Source organism: Ambystoma mexicanum, chromosome 8 (genome assembly GCF_040938575.1).
Source record: "Ambystoma mexicanum isolate Mex_15411 chromosome 8, UKY_AmexF1_1, whole genome shotgun sequence".
Classification (NCBI taxonomy): Eukaryota; Metazoa; Chordata; class Amphibia; order Caudata; family Ambystomatidae; genus Ambystoma; species Ambystoma mexicanum.
This window is the reverse complement of record NC_090929.1, coordinates 777,589,585-777,609,567: the sequence shown is the minus strand read 5'-3', so window position 1 is coordinate 777,609,567 and position 19,983 is coordinate 777,589,585. Positions and strand designations below refer to the sequence as shown.

Here is a 19,983-nt window from a genome sequence, read left to right as displayed (position 1 = left end):
GCAGATGTGCTAAGCAGGAATACAATGCTACCCTCAGAGCATGAATGACAACTAAACACAGACATGCTAGACAATGGGCCTCATTCCGAGATTGGAGGTAGTCATGGCGGTATTTGCGCCATGACTGTTTCCAATAACGGTACCGGCACCGGTCTGGTTCAATGGGGACTTACCGGTGTAGTCCGACCTTTGCGGGACCGATAAGTCCCCATTGAAAAAGCCATTCCCCATTCCCATTTGAGTCCTTATAGGGCTCAATGGGAATGGGGAAGGCACTAATAACGGTACCGCAAATTGCGGTACCGTTATTACCTCGGAAGTCCCTTAACGGGTCCCGTCCATAATGCCTGGTCAGACCAGGCGTTAAAGGAGGGACCCGCTAAGCGACCTCGTAGTAGGGCGGTAAGGGCTTACCGGCACTGGTCTCCTTACCGGTGCTCGAAATCCCATACCGCCCTATGAGGCCCAATGTCTTCTCAAATTGGGGGTTCCCAGAAATAGGCCTTTTTTCGAAACCTTGGAAAATGCACAATGCCCAGGTTATGTGCCCAGGTTTCCCCATAAAGGCTCCAAGGGGAATGCACTTCTGATGAACTGGTCAGGGAAATTTGCATACATTTTTCCCGCCAACACCTCTTCTCAACAAAATAGTCCACAAGCTACACTGGGAAAAAGTAACATTAATCCTGGTAGCTCCCATGTGGGCGCGGCCGACATGGTTCTCCCATCTTCAAATGATGTCCCTGTGTCCTCCCATGAAACTACCCTGTCCGGACAACCTGGTACCTCAGGATCAAGGGGCAATGCTTAACCCATGCCCTTAGGCGCTGAACATAGCAGCTTGGCTCTTGAGGTCATAGAATTTGGACACCTAAACCTAGATCAGAGTTGCATGGAAATACTGAAAGAAACACGTAAGCCTAACAAAAGGCACTGCTACTTCAACAAATGGAAATGTTTTGTGTTTTGATGCAGGACACAGTCTCCCAATCCAACTGACTGTTCACTGTAAAATATAGTCAACTACCTCCTTTACCTACTTGATGTGGGATTAGTCTTTAACTCGCTCAAGGTACACCTAGCAGCTCTCTCCGCTTATACCACATCTCAAAGCAAAGCATTGTGGTACTAGGTGCCTTAGTTAAAACCTTCATGGAGGGCATTAAGAAACGATACCCTCCAATTTCTAAACCTACTCTGGGCTGGGACCTCAATATATTACTTACAAGGCTCATGGGTGCCCCCTTCGAGCCAATGCACAAAGTTAGCCATAAACATCTGACATATAAAACAGACTTTCTTATAGCCATTACTCTATCAGAAGGGTTAGTGAACTACAGGCTCTGTCAATACAAGACACCATTGTGGTTATACACAAGGACAAGGTGGTGCTACAAACCCATTCTCGATTCTCACCAAAGTTCATATACAAATTCCATGTAAATCAAACAATAGAACTACCTGTGTTTTTCCAAAACCCTACTAACGCAGCGGAGAAAAGCCTTCATATACTAGATGTACGCAGAGTTGTCATGCTCTACCTTCAAAAGACTAAACCTATCAGAAAAACAGATTGTTTTTTCATGTCTGTAGCCGCTGGGAGAGAAGGGGACCCTATCTCCAAAGTAGCAATTTCTAAATGGATTGTCAACTGCATCCAACATTCTTATTCTCTTTCTAAGAGAACGTTGCCATTTAAGCCTAGAGCACACGCAACTGGAGGCACTGGGGCAACTCTAGCCTTTATATCAAATGTACCCTTAGAGGCCATTTTCAAGGCTGCCACTTAGAGTTCAGTACACATCTTTACCCATCATTAGTGTGTGGACACACTTTCTAAGGGTGATACACAGGTGGGACAATTAGTGCTGAAACATCTCTTCGCAGCGCTACCTTCTAACAACCCACCTCCTTCTACAAGTACTGCTTGCTAATCTATGCAAAGCATTTGATTCTAAGCCGATCCACAAGCCTCAGAAGGAATACATTACTCACTGTTATCGTATTTCTGATGCTTGTATTTAGATTCACATGCGCCCGCCCATCCTCCCCTCTTGGAGTAGAAGGTGCTTGGGAAAGAAGCATAGATCTTTAACACTCATGGTCTCTACCTACACTCCACACTTACAAATTACACTCCCTCTTGTCAGAAACAAATAATCTGAGGGACCAGGACATGTGATGGATCTTGGGTACGGAGAACATCACACTAGGGATAGTATTACAGTCACGCCCTGCCGATGCCCCTTTTCAAACTTCATGTGCAATACTCTACAACTTCCACTAGATGTTGGCCTATGCAAAGCATGTGAATCTAAGCAGATACAAGCATCAGAAATAGGATTACAGTGAGTAATGTATCCCATGCATATCCACCCTTAGGAGGAATAGAACTGCATATAAATCAATTATCAGTGCAACACAGGTGAGTAGTCAGGTGCAGTGAAATCGACAGAATCTTTCAGAACTCAAACAGTTTCCCTAATTCTTATGAACGCCACCCCTAAAATGGTATGGGGCCTTGTGCCCAAAGGTCACCATTTCCAAAGCATATACTTCTTAAGTTCTTATAGGAATAGCAGTGCCAGTGGTTATCATTAATGTAGAGTTCCAAGGTTGGATCAACGTTCAAGTAAAGATCAGGTTATTTACTCAACTCAATCCAACACAATAGGGTAGGTCTAGGGAAGGGTCCTTAACCCATGTCAGGCCAAGTCAGAGTGGGTTAGGGTCTGGATTTTACACCCTAGTTACCCTAAGGAAGACAGAGGGAGAACGCAACAGCAAAGTAGGCTTAACGCATGTCTCAGAGTTCTCCGGCTACCACGGTTAGAGCTTACAGACTTCGTTCCAGGCTTATTCTTCTGTTTTTGTTAATACTTCAAGTTTCATCTAGATGTCTAGACAGAAGTAATAACTTCTTTCACAGGATTACACTTCGTCAGTTGCAGTGCACATTAATTGGTTCCAGACAGCTACCAGGTGAAGAGCCAAACAAAGACCAGTGAATACTTCTATGAGAGAGATGGCCATGGGACACCTCAGGGACATGAAGAAGTCAACATCCAATGAAGGTCACCAAAGTGGGGCGGCGACAGGCAATCATACAGCAGCAAACACTCAAGCAGCCTGTGCACAGGCACAAGCTGAAGATCTGCCCCTTCTATTTCTGCCATACACAAAGCTCCTTAGCCTGCAAAAGGCCCAGGTTTCCCCAGGAAAGGGATTTTCATAGATTGAATTTCCTGACCTTAGAAGGCAGGAGGAAGGCAAAACAACAAGTGAAAAACTGTTTGGCACGGTCATCTTAGAGTACTACCTCCCATTAGATGCCATTTGCGGTTAATGCAAAAGTGCACGAGTAAAATAACACAACAACAATAAAAATATCATAGCTGCCACCGGCTTGTTTTAGGCACATTTGAAAATGAACCAAAAAGCCATTATATAAAAAGGTGTACAACTCCACTTCACTGTAAGGTGATGTGTACAATTGTAACAATACAAGAAAAGAGACATACATAGGCGCTCATTACGAGTTTCCCGGTGTCCCACCGGTAATTCTAGCGGGATACTGGGAAACGGCCCCTAGCGTCTCTGCCACCCAATATCCCAGTATTACTGGGATATTATGGGTGGCGGCAACGGTGGAAAGTTCTCATTCCATGGAGTACCAAAGGAAGTTTCTCGTCACGCTACATGAAACCAGCATGGAAATGAAAGACTGCGCTCCACGCGAAACTGCACAAAACCGGACAAAGCTTCAGTGGTGGCGGAATGGTAATCCTGATTTTGGAGATTGGTTGAAAGCGTATTCCCGTGTGAATTCTGCACTTTGCAGGCAGACATTTTGCCCACCTGTAGTTAGGACTAGTCAGTTTCCCCATAAGAATGAGCAAAATAGGCAGGGGAAGTAAAGCAGAATGTTTTAGTTACCTCCAAAAAGTCAGGACAGGGTTCAAAACAAGCAAAATGAAAGGATGTCCCATAGAAATCTGTGAATGGAAAGGTGCAAAAAGAAAACCTTTCCTTACAGGCTTAAACCTGTTTTCCTATTTGTAGTGCCTCACATTCATATTAAAGTGAATGGCAATGCCTCTGGCCACTTCAAACCAGTTTCAGAACTTTTTTTGCAAGTTTGTTTTTCAGGGCCCCGAATAGTCTTTCATCACTCCCACTGAGTGCGGGTGACATAGCTCCTGAATTTGTTTCCCTGTAAAGTGTGTTTCGCTGTCACTATTTATGCTCACTGGCACTCAGTGATGGAATCCAATATTAGTGCCTTGAAAACATGTCTAAAATGACTAGAACATATTGCACTTTGCTGCCTTTGGTACCTGTATGAAATCACATTGAATGAATTTTGGCAAATGGTGCATCTATATTCTGCAGTATTCTGCTATATTCTGCTGGTGACAGAACAAACATTGGTTACATAGCTGCTCCCCACTGACCTGGAGAATACCATTCTTTTTGGAAATTAGCCACAAACCCCCTTTGCCGACATGTGCAATTCCATGCAGCACATGTGCAAAATAAGGTATGGGAGACCTGGTCTCTACTAGAAAATCATCTCTCAATCGCCAAAGTGTATATTTGTGGAGGACACATCCTGCCTTGCTCCATGAATTTTTCTTTATATCAGATGCACACTCTTGCATTTCAGCAAGTTCATAAAAGGTCGAACAATGAGGGGTGGGAGTGACTGCCCTTGTACTTGAGAAAGCAGTTTTCCAGCCAAGATAAAAAGGATATGGCAGCCTCTTTCAGCACTCTGCCTACAAAGGCATTTCTCCTTGTGATGTCATTTCTAGAGGTTTGATGTGCAGCACATTTGACCTCTGCTCGCTCTTTGGGCAACATTAATGAACGCAGGAGAGAATCTACATATGCGTTTTTTATTGGTGTGCCTACTGCAGTGAAGAAGCCTCTTTCTTTTCAGAGCGACCCACAATCATACACAAAGGCGTAGCACAAATCAGTAACTATTGTGATTCATTTCTCCTTGTCCAAAATACACAATGTGACTAGTTAAGAAACCTGGGCATAGAACACATCAGGGTGTTGGATGCTTTGTATTATTTTCTGTGCAGTATACACACACTGCATACCCCAATCTTAGTTCACCTTTCCATTTCCTATACATGACCAGTCTACAATATATTACAAATATTCTTCCTCGAGGCTTGTTAATAGGATTTCATGCACAATATTTTATGTGTGAAAGGGAGATTGAGCCCTTTTCTCCTGAGCGCTGGGTAAATGAATTTTTCACACAATCACGTAATAACATCACATCACACGCCTTGAAAAAGACCCCTGAGGGTCGAAACACATGTCGGCTGACTTCTCACAATAAATACAGCACCAACAGATTGGTTTGAATAACTTTATTACTTCAAGATTGACATACTGAACAATTAATTTACCGAGCGCTTAGGTGAACAGGGCTCAATCTCAATTTCACACTTTACCTTTTGGAGAAAGAAGGGTGCTTTCTCGTTGGAACCCCATCACCAGCTGCAGGGTATTTTAAGATACAAGATCTAGCGCGGTGATCTTCCCTTTGTAGTGCACCTGCACCACTCCATCCACACTATTTTATGACTTAGTGATCATTGTGTTTTCTAAAATGCAATCATTTGGCTCCCCATCTGCTGGACCTGGCCAAAAAAAGGCTGGATACAAGCTCAACATCATGTCAATATGATATTCTTGCAGAGTGAAGCAAAATAAGTCCATATTTTGTATGTCATGAAGCAGATAAATGTTGTGTTTTAATTTTCATAGTTCAGGAACTGCGTGGGGCATTGCTACAATGAGGACTGAGTCTAACCCCAAATTCTCTTATGATTGTACGGCTAGTGCAGCTGTTGTGATTGACCACAAATAAGGCAGCAGTCTGGCTGTGACTGGATCTAGCACAATGCTATAATGTGCAATTGGTCAGTGTTTGGGAACCCCCTTTTTTCGTGGCACTGTATAAACTGGTCATAGGAACAATAATTCCCTGCTGAAATAATGATTCTAAAACTCTGGAAATTCCCTTTTTAGCTTCTGGTTTCAAATGATATTGGGTCTTCAATTTGTAAGGGTTTCATTGGGTTTACATGAGTTCACCTTGGCTCAGCATTTTTGATAAGACTCACCTAATTTACATGTTGTGACTATAGTTTACTCAGCCTCTAAGATAACACATTTAAATCTGAATCTGACTTTTTGTTCACTTGTATTGGTTTCATTTCTGCTTGCAACATTTCTTCATTTTCAATGTCAGTTGGAATTTCTAGAAACACTCCTTCAGTAGTACAATAAATTGTACAACCCAATTTAGACAAGTCTCATCCAGCAGTTTTACAGCAGATAGCGAGCGGGTTCAGAAGAAGTGCGTGCTTATCTGAGATTGGTCAAAGTCAATGACAAAGGGACAGTAATGGGATTTTTTGCAATAACAGCTTTAACAGTAGGAAAGCGGTTTATTGTGAAATCTTTGGATCTGATTGCTGAGCCACTTGTTCCAGTTTCTACTAAACAAGGCACACCATTCCTTTACATTTCTGATTCAACAAAATCTCTTGGTCCAAGGGTGTCAGTGATGGTGTGATTTTATTTCCCTTGGCTGTCCTAACCCTCCAGCTTTGCATGAAGGTGGAAATGTTATATTTTTGCATAGAGTAAAGAAATTACAGGGGGAGTTCCAGCAGCTTGAATATGTGGCTTGTTTGGGCACTTGAGCATCCAGTGTCACACCTGCTTATAGTAATGACATGCAGTTTTGCGTGTTACAAACCCACTATGCAATGGTTATACACGTTGCAGATTTGAGCCAAAAGCACTTTGCGCTCTACCCCTTTCTCTGCTCCGTCCAGCTCCTCAGAAGCTTGCTGGCCCCCCAACTCCCACATTTTCATTCATATTCACATTTATATACATTAGATTGCCCCACACTTATAGATTCTGCAATTGAAGAGCCCATAGTTTACATTGTTGTTTATTTCCTTTGTCCTTAACATGAAACACAATGATTCACAACCACCACAGATTATGTGATAGGCTTGGTTTGCCACCCAAGGCTAATTTTCTTCATCTGTTTCTGATGTTTCAGCATTAACCCGTGTACAAACGCCACTCCTGTAGCTTCTTGAGCCATATAAACTGGTTTGTTTATCCCTGAACTGTTTGTTAACACAATCTTCAAATGATATAGATACTATGCAGTAGATGCATCTTTCTTTTGCTTTCAAATTTTCTTTTTGTGCCCAATCCATCTTTCGAGATCACACCACTCCAATTGTATCTAGCACATTGTCTCTTACTTGTTTGAATCCTGCACCCCTTCCTAAACCTTATTCTGGCCAACCACTCTTATGAATACACTTCTCGGGTTCCTCCCTAATATCCAGAACATCTTCAGACACATTTCACAAATCCCTAGGAGTCCACGGGGCACATACCATTACCAATTTACCAGCACCTTCTGCATCAACCTTGGGCAACTGTTGTAATGGATACTGTAGTTCTGCATCTTTTGCATTGTATACAGCACAAGCATGTGCAGTAAATGTCGAAATGCTGCTTGCTTGAGTGGCCCGGGCATGCCCTCCTTTGGATTGGGGTTTTGTCTGCACATCATCACCTTTGGATTGGGGCTGTGTTTTCTTCGTGGCTGGGACTGTGACTTGGATGGAGGCAATTCAATGCTGCTGCGGTAGTGCATGCAGTGTTACAGTTAGTATTTGAAATGCCTAGCACTTCAATTTTGTGCTGTCCATCCTCCTTACCCCCTCCCCTTTTTTAACCTCTGAATTCACTGAGGGTACAGAAAAGTACTGGGAGAAGAGCTTCACCCCGTCCCCTTCCTTTGTTCTGATCCCATTCCCCTTTCCTGTATATTTTTCTTTTTCTGTAGTTTGACCCTCAATGTATCTTCATATTTTTCAAACCCCTAATTTGCTATTCCAAAACTTGTTTTGTAGCCTCTACAAATCAATCTAAAAATATTTCTGTTTGCTCAGTAAGTGCCTGCTTCGACGTTTGTCTAAGCACTCTATGTAAATGTAGAGGTTTGGACAAATCAAAGTTTCCTTCCACCGGGAACTGCTTATGCTTATCGTCCTATTTTATGGGGCTCCATTTTTTACCCTCAGCCAATATTAACTGTGTGTACATGTCAGGAGGATTTTACTCAATTTAACTCCTCTTTGCCCTCTGCAACACTTGCACAGAACACCACTCACTCCCATCTTTGGCACTTTACACAGCACAGTTTACCTTGGGACGCTTGTGGACCAGTGGGTATCTCCTGGTCTACTCCAAACTTCTGATCTTCAGCTTAGTGTCCTCTGCCTGCACACACATCTGGGTACCTTTAAAAAAAATCAATGCCATCTTTTATATCTGTGTAGGTTTCTTCAGAGACGACACAGGAGTGCAGAGGTATTAATGATGAAGGCTTTATTCTTAGGTAATCACTTCAGTTTTTTAGTAAGACATTTAAATACATGTAGGACAGGAGACACCCACCAGCCACGTCACAAGCATACAAAACCAAACTGACATCCACACAGAACTTTCAAAGAGCTTGCCTAGCATTCTCTGAATTGCTTGTACACATAGCATACACCAACATTCAACCTTTCACTCATGGTGACCAGCAGAGCAGGTAAACCTGGCCCCAACAGATAACCAAGTAGCCCCCAATATTCCGCTCTGTGCCCCCTCTCCAGTCATACAAATGCATGAAAATGTCAAGCAGTGTACAATGCATGCACACGATGTTCGTGCGTGGATTTTACGAACATGATATTTAATGATTTACCAGACATACAAGAGATATTCCTATGTCTGCATTGCATCATGTGTTGATTTGCTGGTAAACAATGCATAATAATTTTTCCTTATTTTAGGAACTGGGAGCAATGCATGTTACATGGAAGAAATGAAAAACATAGAGATGGTGGAGGGAGACCAAGGACGAATGTGTGTTAATATGGAATGGGGAGCATTCGGGGACAGTGGATGCCTGGACGACATAAGAACAATTTATGACAAGGCTGTGGATGAACTGTCATTGAATTCTGGCAAGCAGAGGTACTCAAAGTGAACTGGGGATTATAATAATGTTCAATCATTCAAATCTAGGTGTTATGATCCATATGGGAGACAGTCTTGCCAGAACATTCTGGAAAAGTTCATATTAATTGTAATACAAAAAGGTGAACAAAGTGGCTACAGGGGAAAAAGTGAATCTCTTTAGCCCTCAATTTCCATTACTGGAGTCGCATGATGACTTGCATAATCCTTTTGATGTGCTATAAATAAGGGCAAATCGTAATCTAAGTTTAAAAAACATGTTTGCTTTCTCCCCCATGTGCTGATTTCAACTATATCTGGGTAACTTTTCATCTGTTCATCAGGATTTTCATTTTATGTAATCCAGGAAATCAGGGTTCGAATAAAATACAGCATACATTTACACCAACCCCATTATAACATTGTTCATCAAACGTACTGTTCACACATTTTATTTAGATTATTATTTGAAGATTCATCTTTTTGCAAATCAACATCAAATGCTGCAGCCGGTTTATCTTGCAGGTGCTCTCATGATTACTGAAGTATTTCAGAGTGTTATCAACTGAAAAAGAGTCATAATAGGGTTTTGCACACATTTTAACCACACACACTACATTTTCCATGATAGTAAGGTTCTTCATCCGATTTAATAACTATTGCATGCAAAATATTTACATTGGCTGCACAATATAACAATAATCATGTCTTGTACAACTCAGAGTATTAAATATAATTGCAATATATCGCCTGAGAGAGATAGACATCATTTTGATGTGGGTTCAGTATGAAATTATAGCTACTTTTATTATCTAGGCTGTTAGGGAGATTTTCTTGTTGCAAATCTTACCATCTGTCCTGAGCCACCCAGCACTACTGCTAGACACATGGACACAGACATCATCGGATTGTTACTCGGTTGTCGGAAGCGGCCAGTGTAGAGCATTGGAGTGTGGCTCTGCGTGATTTGGAGCTGGTGCGGCTTGACGACCAGACGCTTGCTGGGTCCTTTACTCCGAAGCTGTGGAAGCCGCGGAAGCCACAGAGGCTGCGAGCTTCGTGGCGTGGCGTCGAGACTGCGAGCCGTGCCGCGTTGAGTACACCTGGAAAGACATTGGCGGGCAGCTTGCGAGTTGGGCGGGGGTAATTGCGAGCCCTAAGACCCACGGACCCACGGAGCCTTGGGAGCTGAGCTCTGAGAGCCGCCGACGAGGTTGTTGGAGACGCCTCGTTTATCACGGCGTGAGTGGCCGGTAGGCGGTGTGGCTGTGCTCAAGGAGCGGAGAAGGAGCGGAAGGTACAGGTGGGGGTTGCGGGGCAACGCTGACGAGTGGGTGTTTGATTGCCTGCTCGGTGCTGGCTGTGAATTGGCTGCCTGCCTCCCTTCTCCCTTTGCCCTTTGTCCATCCCATTGGCAATTGCTGGTGAGCTGGGGAAAGTATCTGGGAGACTGTGGGCGGAATGACTTTGATCCCAGATTTATGATATACCGTTCACTCTTACACCCTATGGGGGGTAATTGGTGAGGGGGTTTTCTGCTCTGCCATTTGGTTGACACCCAGCGTGATATAGCAACTGGAGGAGTGGGGATTATTAGGTTGCTATAGTGAGCATAAGTGGAAAGTAAAACTCTAAGTAGTACTCCCTCCCTGGTAGTGGCTGGGATTGCAATGCCAGTGGGAAGAGGAGCTCCTAAGAATCGATATCTCCGTAATTCAAGAACACAGCTAGATAAGGAGAGGGTGGAAGAGATAACCATGACGAATAAGACCAAGACTAAAAAGAAAAATAGGAAACCTATGGTAGCAGGTTAAGGTACAATAACAGGTTTTTTTCCACCTAACCCTCCAGCTGATATCAACCTAACTATAATTGAGGAAGATGAGGTACTCGAAACTAGAAGCAGTGTGCTAATGAGCTCATTTAACCATGAGGATATTGACAACAACTCATTGTTGGAATTGTGTTTAAGCATACAAAAGGAGATGTCCTCACAAACTCGATTGACAGCAGAAAATGGAGGACTGCATCAGACAGCAAGTGTAATGTGTGCGTCGCCTGGCTTACCTATGCCTACAGAGAGTATAGGGAGACTATCTGCCTCCCCGAACCTCGTGATGACCTCCATGGAGGATGCACCTGATAAAGAAATAGAAGAACCGGGCTGTCAAACAAATATGACAAATGAGATCGCGGAGCTCCAGTCTTCAGTAGCGGCATTACAATTTGCACTTAAGATCCTTTTACAAATGTCTGGACGTATCTTGGCTAATACCAAGACTTTGACCGCGTCATATGAGCATAAGGTAAAGGAAAGAGAAGAGATTGAAGTCAATCTTACGGAAGCAATACAGATAGCTAAAGAATATGAGGAACAACTAGTTAAGGAAACTGAAACAATAATCCCTACAGAGGCGGTGGAACAATCAGATAAAGAGACGGAGACACATTATGAGCATAGCTCGCATATCTTCTTCTCGCGGAAACAGCAGAGATTGGCAAAGAAAGCTCAAAAGCTTACCAAATTGAATACCCAACCGGTGTTGGTAGAGGACTCACCTGTTTTCGAATTGCGTTCAAAAAAAGCAAGGAAAAGAGCGATTAAAGCTAGGAAAAAGAACTTACCAGCTAATGGTCAGCTAACTAGCTGGCTATGTAAGGAGCCATAAATGATGAAAGCGGTGGATGAAGAAGAAGAAGCTCCAGAGATTGTCGATCAAGAAGAAGACATAAGAGAAATAGGGTCGCCTGAACAACCTATGAAAAATCTGGATGAAGGAAAAGCAATGAGAACACCGGTTAAGTTTGAAGATCAGGAAGACCCCTCAGACAACAGGGTGTGCCTGATAAAGAACTTGTATCAAAGTGGTAAAAATAAATGGCTAACACGCTCAGAGCTACTAACTAGGCTTAACTGTGTTCCCCAACTTCGAGTGTTAACATCGGAAGACTTTCTGTTTGTTGAGCCATTGAGCGGCCCTAATCCAAATGTCTCTGCGCTACATTGCACATTTTTAGCTACAGCAAAGATTATCCGAAAATATAAAGAGGATCTGAGAACAGTGGACATCAAAATTGATGTGGATTTGAATGAGAGAGATCCGAACGCTGTTCAAGAACAATTGATTACCCCAGAAAGTGTAACAGATAATGTTAAGACTTTGGAAGGGAATAAGCTTGAGCTTGCTAATGCGCAATTAGTTTTAAAATGGTTGTTGGATACATTGCCAGGGGTTTTGAAGAACCACTGAGATTTTACTGTTTTGTCTTGGAACTGCCGTGGTTTCACACATCTATTAAGAACTGAGGGATCTACTGCTCTTTTAGCAAATTATAGCTGTTTTTGCTTACAAGAGACATGGGCAGTTGACCCCTTGGTATTAGATGGCTTTGTTGTTCATTAAGCATTCGCAAAAAGGGGTAGAAGAGGTCGCCCGTATGGGGGACTACTTATAGGGGTGGCAAATGCATTAGTCTCCAAACGGTTGTATGGTCACTTAGATGATTACCTTATTGCGGTGGAGGTGGAGCTGGAGCTGGAGCTGGGGTGAGAGAGTAGCCTTGAAAGATTTCTACTCATTAGTCTCTATAATCCTCCGGGTGCTGTAGTTAGGGATCAAATCCAAGAAGCACTCCATGAATTAATGATAAGCTGGATGTTACATTCAGGGAACGCAGCGGTTATCGTCTTGGGGGACTTTAATTGCCATATGAAGGGTGATGGAGGTGGCGCGCAGTATCCTAAACTAAAGGAGAAATGTATTATGACACATGCGAAAAAGAGTGGGGAGGGACAGAGTTGGATTAGCCTGTTTGACTGCTGGGAATTAGAAATGATTAATGGACGTACTATTAGCAATTCCCCAGGTAAACATACATTGTCCAATGGTGTCTCCTCGAGCACGCTGGACTATATTCTCATGAACCCAATATTGCTACAACAGGTGATGGACATGGAAGTGATTATAACAGCTGGAGCGATCATGCAATCCTCTGGTGCGTGCTCAATAGCACTAGGGACCCTACTCCTCAGTCCAATATGGGTAATATTAAAGTGAATAATGCTGGAACACGAATAAGGTGGTCAGACAAGAACATAAGATTAGCAACTGAATCACTGATCCATTTTGATACTTTAAATTCTTTGGATTTTGAGGGTATGAACATTAATGCTATTGAAGATTGGATCTTGGCCTTTTCTGGCAAACACGCTGCCAGCCCCATGCGAGCAATGTTAAGAACAGAAGGTAATATGAGACCCTTTAATAAAGAAATAAGAGATGCTAAGAGGGATCTCAGAGCCGAGCTTCGTAGAATGAAGGCTATGAAATTACCTATGCCACAATATGGCGAATTGACTAGGAAAATAAAAAATAGATATAGGTCAACTATTAAGAATATTAAAAAGGCTGAGAGTATCTGCTCAAACCAACGATTGGTTCAGACAATTGGGTATAGACACTCGGGTAGCACATGGGCATTGTTAAGCGAGGCTAAGGCAAAGAGCAAAGGCCAACTAGTCAATCCCATAAGTTCGGCAGTATGGGTAGAATTCCTAGAAACCCGTAACTTAAAAAGACAGGTAGATAAAGTTATGCCAGAAAGATGGACTCCACCTGAGCCTCTGTTTGAGTTATCATACGAGGCGATATATAGTAAAATCAAAGAGCTGAAAGTCTCAAGAGCCCCGGGCCCTAACGGACTGTCGAACACCACCATTAAGAACTACCCTGACTTCTGGACTAGCCTGCTTATTATTTTGTTTAAGAAGATCTTGGCAGTAGGGGAAATTCCTAATACTTGGCAAACAGCGATCCTGATTCCTATCTTTAAAAAGGGAAACCGATTAGATCCCCATAACTATAGGTTATTGTCTATGTTAGACATTACTGGAAAACTGTTTGCTTCATTACTGCTTAGCGAAATCCAGAAGTGGGTAGATGAAGCTAACATTCTGTGTAAATTTCACAGTGGATTTCGACGGGGCTATTCTACAACACATAATCTGATAATCAAGGATATTCTGCGGACTAGAGCATGCATTAAGGGGCAGCCTCCTTTGTACGCATTATATATTGATTTTAAGGCAGCATTTGACACTATCCCTAGAGACCGGTTATGGGTGAAACTCGAAAGTATGGGCTGCCCTGAAAGGCTACTTTACTATCTTAGACTTTTGCATCTAAACACCTCAGTCCGACTTAAATTAGTTCAGGAAGGCCATCTGACTAGTAGGGTGTTGCAGAATAGGGGGGTGAAGCAGGGGTGCGTTACGGCTCCATTAGTCTATAACTTGTATGTCCATGATATACCAATGGTCCTAGCATCCATGGAAAACTGTCCCCCTAAAGTTGGAGAATCCCCTTGTGTGGTTCTAGCCTACGCAGATGACGTGGTTATACTAGATAATACCATAAGCGGATTACGAAGGTCGGCCATAGCACTATGGGAATATGTTAATAATAATGGCTTGACCATTAATCTAGAGAAAACTAAAGTATTAAGATATACCCATAAAAGAGTTTCCCGGGTGAACCTTGTGGTGGGCAATACTACTATTCTTTACGCCCCTTCGTATTGTTATCTAGGGGTAGAATTTGAACCTGATGGGGATTATACATCTTGCAGGCAAACACGTACCATCAGAGCTGCCCAAATCACGGCCTTAATGGCCAACTTCACTCGGAAACAGGGTAATTTTACTCTGTGGGCAACACGTCAACTGTATGTCCAAGTGTTCATCCCTATGATTACCTATGGGCTGGAGGCTTTGTTAACCTTCGATCTGACTTGGTTACAAGTCATTGAAGGTAACTTTTGGAGACGGATCTTAGGGCTCCCTCCTGGTGTGCCGATGGCCATTGTAAGATTAGAATTATGACTTCCCTCTCTAAAAGCAGTGGTGTTAAAAAAGAGAGCAGTGTTCTTCTTAAGAATGATGAGCAATACCTCCAATACCCTATTAACTGCAGTTCATCAGGAATTAAATAAAAGATACAGCATTGGTAAATTATACGAACCCATGATGAAATATCTAGATGAGATAGGTTGGAAACATATAGGAGCTAGTATCTCAAAACCTGTTATCAATGCACTGGGAAAGAAAGTTGACAGGTGGGACTGGCTTGAGAACTTTGCTCATTTAAGTACACTGAAGAATTATAATTTTGTTCAAAATAGAAATTATACCTTTATGCAACCACAGACCTATTTGAACCTCTGTCCAGCTAGAAAACTTAGACGGTTCATCATTCTTCTCAGAATGGAACAGTTACCAACTATGATGATCCTGGGGAGCAGATCTAAGATGCCTATTAAGGATCGTACCTGCCGTCTATGCAAACAAATGGACAAATTGGAAACAGCTAGACATTTATTAACTGATTGCCAAGAAATGGACAACACTATTCATCTATTGCTTGGTAAATTTGTACACAATTTGGAATTTCTGAAAGAGCTATCATTCTGGTGCTATTGTACAAATTCAGGGAATATGTGTTTATTAATTGCCCTCTACAATGTATGGTTAAAGGTGGAATCTAAGATAGAAATGGTAAAGCGAGATATGGACTTGAAGGAGATAAATATGACAAACACAGGGGATGAGAGCTGGATCTGTGATAATGCTTGAGATGTGATGTAAACAAAGACTGATGGTAGGGTGTGAAGCTAATTGGCTATTTAGTAGATGTAGGATTTATTGCTCTTTGTTTTTTTTATTTTTTTTTACATGGAATTGTTAAAAATACTGTATAATTGTGTGTGATACCTTTGTATAATATGTGTAAAGTTTGAGTTTTCTCAGACTAAATCACATTAAATAAATAAAATGCCCCCTTCTTGTTTTAAGTCCTTTTCGAGATGGCCTTGATAGCCATCCTACTTCCTTTCCAGGTAGGGAGTGCTCCCTTTCTTCATGCACTTTGAAGGGCTTCTTGCAAGAAGCCTGCTAAGGCACTACTTTGTGTGTGTACTGGCAGGGAGTGAGGAGGGGGCTGTTTGCCCTCAATCCACATTACTGCAGGAGCTTGGCTGTTGCTGGGCAGGTTCTGGGAGGCTGGCTATTCCTTATTGGAAGGCCACCTCCAAGTTTGAATGTTACAAAGTGTCCCTATTGGAGAGCTGGGATTGGCCCCAATCCATTTTCAGGATATAAGGAGATGAGCTGGAACCAGGAACCAAGTTGACCACTGGAGCTTAAGCGGTCTGAAGTAGAGGACGACCACGAGACAGCAGAGCACTAATGCAGAAACCAGCATTGGCCTAGCCAAGACCACCGCGTTGCAAACTTTGACCTTCATATCGCCATGGAATACCTTTGCAATGTGCCTTCCACCCTAAGACTGGTGGGAGCAACCAAACACTGTCCTGCTAGAGGTACATCACCAATTTCTGGTCCTAGGAGCATGTATCTTTGCATTTCCTCTGCAATGCCTGGAAACCAGCTGCTCATCATAACAAGGACTTCTGGATACCCAAATAGCTGGAACCCTTCATGAGCATCTTCGAGACTCTGCTGCGACTCTGGAAATTCACTGTTCTCCCCCCACCAGGATACAAGCTTGAAGGATGAAAGAAGTTTAACTGCCGAGTTGCCAAGGGCCTTTTGAGTCTGTCCGGGGTCAATGCAAGAAGGGCATCTGTGGAGATCTTCGTGAGGGTCTCTCCTTTGCTGCAGAACCAAATCTGGGTGTTCCTCCTACAGTCTGAGGTCACCAGAAGAATCTAAAGATGATAGGCATGAACACTTTCCAACCCAATGACTTTGCATGGCAACTACACTGGTGAGGCTTGTTTTCCCTAGAGATGTATTAATGTTGCATGGCATAATTTTAAACTTTCTATGGGACTGGGGGTGTGAGATCCCTTAAATCTTTTGAACCACTCCCCTCCCCATTGGGTTTGCATTGGGTTTGCATTGGGTGTAAAGCAGGGACGTCGATTCACCAAAATGCCAGGGGCAGTGGAAGTGACATCAAACACCTGATGACATTACATGCTCTTTGACCCGAATGGCGTCAGTTCCTTTTAATCCTAGTGACATTACCGGAAGTGTTTTACAGGCGTAAAAAAAGTACATAAACATACAATTTTGAAAATACCAAAAAGGTAATAAAGCAGACAAGAATACTTTAGATACCAACCACATTTTAACAAGGGTGCTGCCTTCGTATGCCATTGATAGGCTCATGATATGATAGGGTTAGACCCAATAGAACATAGGCTGAGGCAGTGGCATAGAAATGCCACTTCAGCATTGTATGGCAAGTTACCTCCATATTATGCCAATTATAGCTGCATGTCAGGTAGTGTCATTATATGATATGTAGAGGCCCTACATTACCAGTTGCTATGATAATACAGTATCCAAAAATCCAATAGATGCAAGTCACCAACAGTGCACAGGAGCATTAATGCTTTAATTCATGATAATGATTTGTTATTTACACAGTGCTTTCGCCAAAGCACTGTACATACAGTTATCATCCCAACTGAAGTTGGTACTCATTTATCAACCTCAGAAGAAGGCTGAGTTGGTCTTGCCGGGATTTGAACCTGCAACCTGCAGATCACACATAGATCGCAGCAGTTAGCATTCAACCTGCTGAGCTATCTTACCGCTTTACTATTAAAACTGCAATGGTGCAATTAGGAAACATGTCAAAACTGGCTGCACAATGTAGGCCAGACATGTAAGAACACGTGTCATGTTTGCTGTAGTCTTGATGATACACAGCTAAAAATGCCATGCCATCATGTTCGGTTAGAGAAGCTGACAGTTAGTGATTGGGATATGTGCTCTCTCGTTCTCAAACCCGCCCCGGCTGACCCAGGTTCAGCAGATCCGGTTGTTAATACATCTCTGGCCCTTTTCAAAATCTGGAAACTATTAGACACACCCCAACCCTTCCACGGGGACCTGCCGCTCTGGAACTTCCTCCCAGAGGTCCCGCGTGTTCCACAGTCTATCGTATCCCGATGGGCCGATGCAGAGTTCATGGCGCTCCGAGATTTTTATGTACAGGATAACTTTCTTGAATGGTCAGATCTCCCACTCTCCCTGAGACGGAGACCATCAGCATGGCTGCAATATTCCTCTCTCCGGAAAAGTCTCAAAACTAAATACCCCAACTTCCCTACAGTACCACCTGATGAGCCCATAATTGCGGAGCTGTGCTCCTTCGACTCCTCGAGGGGGAAAGTGTCTAGGCTTTATACCCTGCTGCAAACCAGAGCTGCCCCCTCATTCATTGCGCTGAAACACAGGTGGGAGGAAGATCTTGGGGTGGAGATAACTTATGAGCGCTGGGCCCCTATGTGTGCATGCACCCATAATGTATCCTTCAACTCTCGATGTAAACTAATACAATTCAAGGTGTTGCACAGATATCATCACACCCCGAGTAGACTGCACCATATGTTCAGTGGGCTTTCCTCCAGCTGCCCTAGATGTGGCTCCGATCAGGCTGCATACATCCATATGATTTGGTCCTGCCCGCAGCTGACACAATTCTGGACCGAAATATGTTCCACATTGTCTAATATACTAGACCACACTATAGACCCATTCCCATTACGATGCCATTCAAACAACTTTCCCCAATTAGGGCATGATTTGAGGAAGCTAGCTGGACTCTGCATGCTATTGGTTTTGCGCTGCATCTTATTGAACTGGCTCCAACCTGGAGCACCCACGTATACACAGTGGCTCAGGGCAGTCACTTGGGCGTCAGATACTGAAGAGGCCTGGGGTACTCTGCAACATCCACACTCGAGACCAAGGGATATCTGGAGGAAGTTCCGCAGCTATATGTCTACCATGAACTCGGACTCGGATGCTGAATCCTCTGTCCCCGCCCTCCCCTCTCCTACTACCACCCTGTGATCGGTGACCCTTTAACCCTCTATCTGTGATATCACCTGGACCCTGACTCATTAATGTGTATGAAATACCCACTATGTACCAGTATTGTATTCACTGTATAAGATTGTATCTTTCTTTCATACTGTGCGTGTCTCTTGTTTTGTGTGTTGTCAAGCGAAATAAATAAATAAATAATAAATAATGCCATGCCACAGTATGCCGTACCTAGATGAGTTACACCAAATTGCCAATATAACCACGTAATAAAACTTATCATTACTTACTTTATGATAGATGCCCAGAATAATATACAATACCACAGTAAGGAAAGTACACGCTCTAAGTAGCACTGTTTGCTGACCAAGGACACCGTGCAACCTCTTCACTTTCTACCAAGTGGATTACTGGACTTGCATGGTGGCTCCGCCCCCTTCCCAGAAGCCTATATTACTTGAGTTACGTGCGCATCAAGTACGCGCTCTAAGTAGCGCTGTTTGCTGTTCGCAGGCTCGTCAGGTGCGCCAGCCAGCTGGAAACATTTTCAATCCACACCCGTATCCATCTATGTACTGGTCATCAAGTTGATTGTTGTTTCTTTTCGTGTCTGGCTTACCATACGAGGTGTACCTAGCTTTGCCCTGCAAAGTGAGTGGATTCTTCACCTGTTTCCACTATTTGTTATCGTATAATGGCTAATGCTGGATACTAGGCGCAATTTATAAAACATCGAACAATCTCTAAATTTGCTGCTACCTAATAGTCAGCCCCCTTACATCTCCCACGGACGCCCTCGCTGTCAAGAATATGGCTAGTGGTTTGCGGAGCGGGCAATGTAATGACTTAGCATCAACTGTATTAACGTCGACAAGTATTGATTCACTTGTCTGTCATGGCAGAACATCTTATATGGAACCTGCTGCATTAGATGCAATGGCCTCGATCACTTCTTAAGAAACCATGAACCGCACTAGTATCTCTACTCATGTAGCGCTAATACATACTATAGATCCGACTTGTCCTTCTATCTCCATGCTTTCGGACTCTTT

The 19,983-nt window shown here is 43.1% G+C and overlaps 1 protein-coding gene across 1 annotated transcript in view; it reads left to right on the top strand.

Annotated features, from left to right (window-relative positions):
- The window catches only part of HK1 (hexokinase 1), a 1,159,884-nt gene that overhangs the window by 757,330 nt on the left and 382,571 nt on the right, over positions 1-19,983 (top strand). Inside the window, exon 15 of the mRNA XM_069610605.1 lies at positions 8,907-9,090. Within this exon, the coding sequence (XP_069466706.1) occupies positions 8,907-9,090 (184 nt within the window). The remainder of the gene's footprint in view (positions 1-8,906; positions 9,091-19,983) is intronic.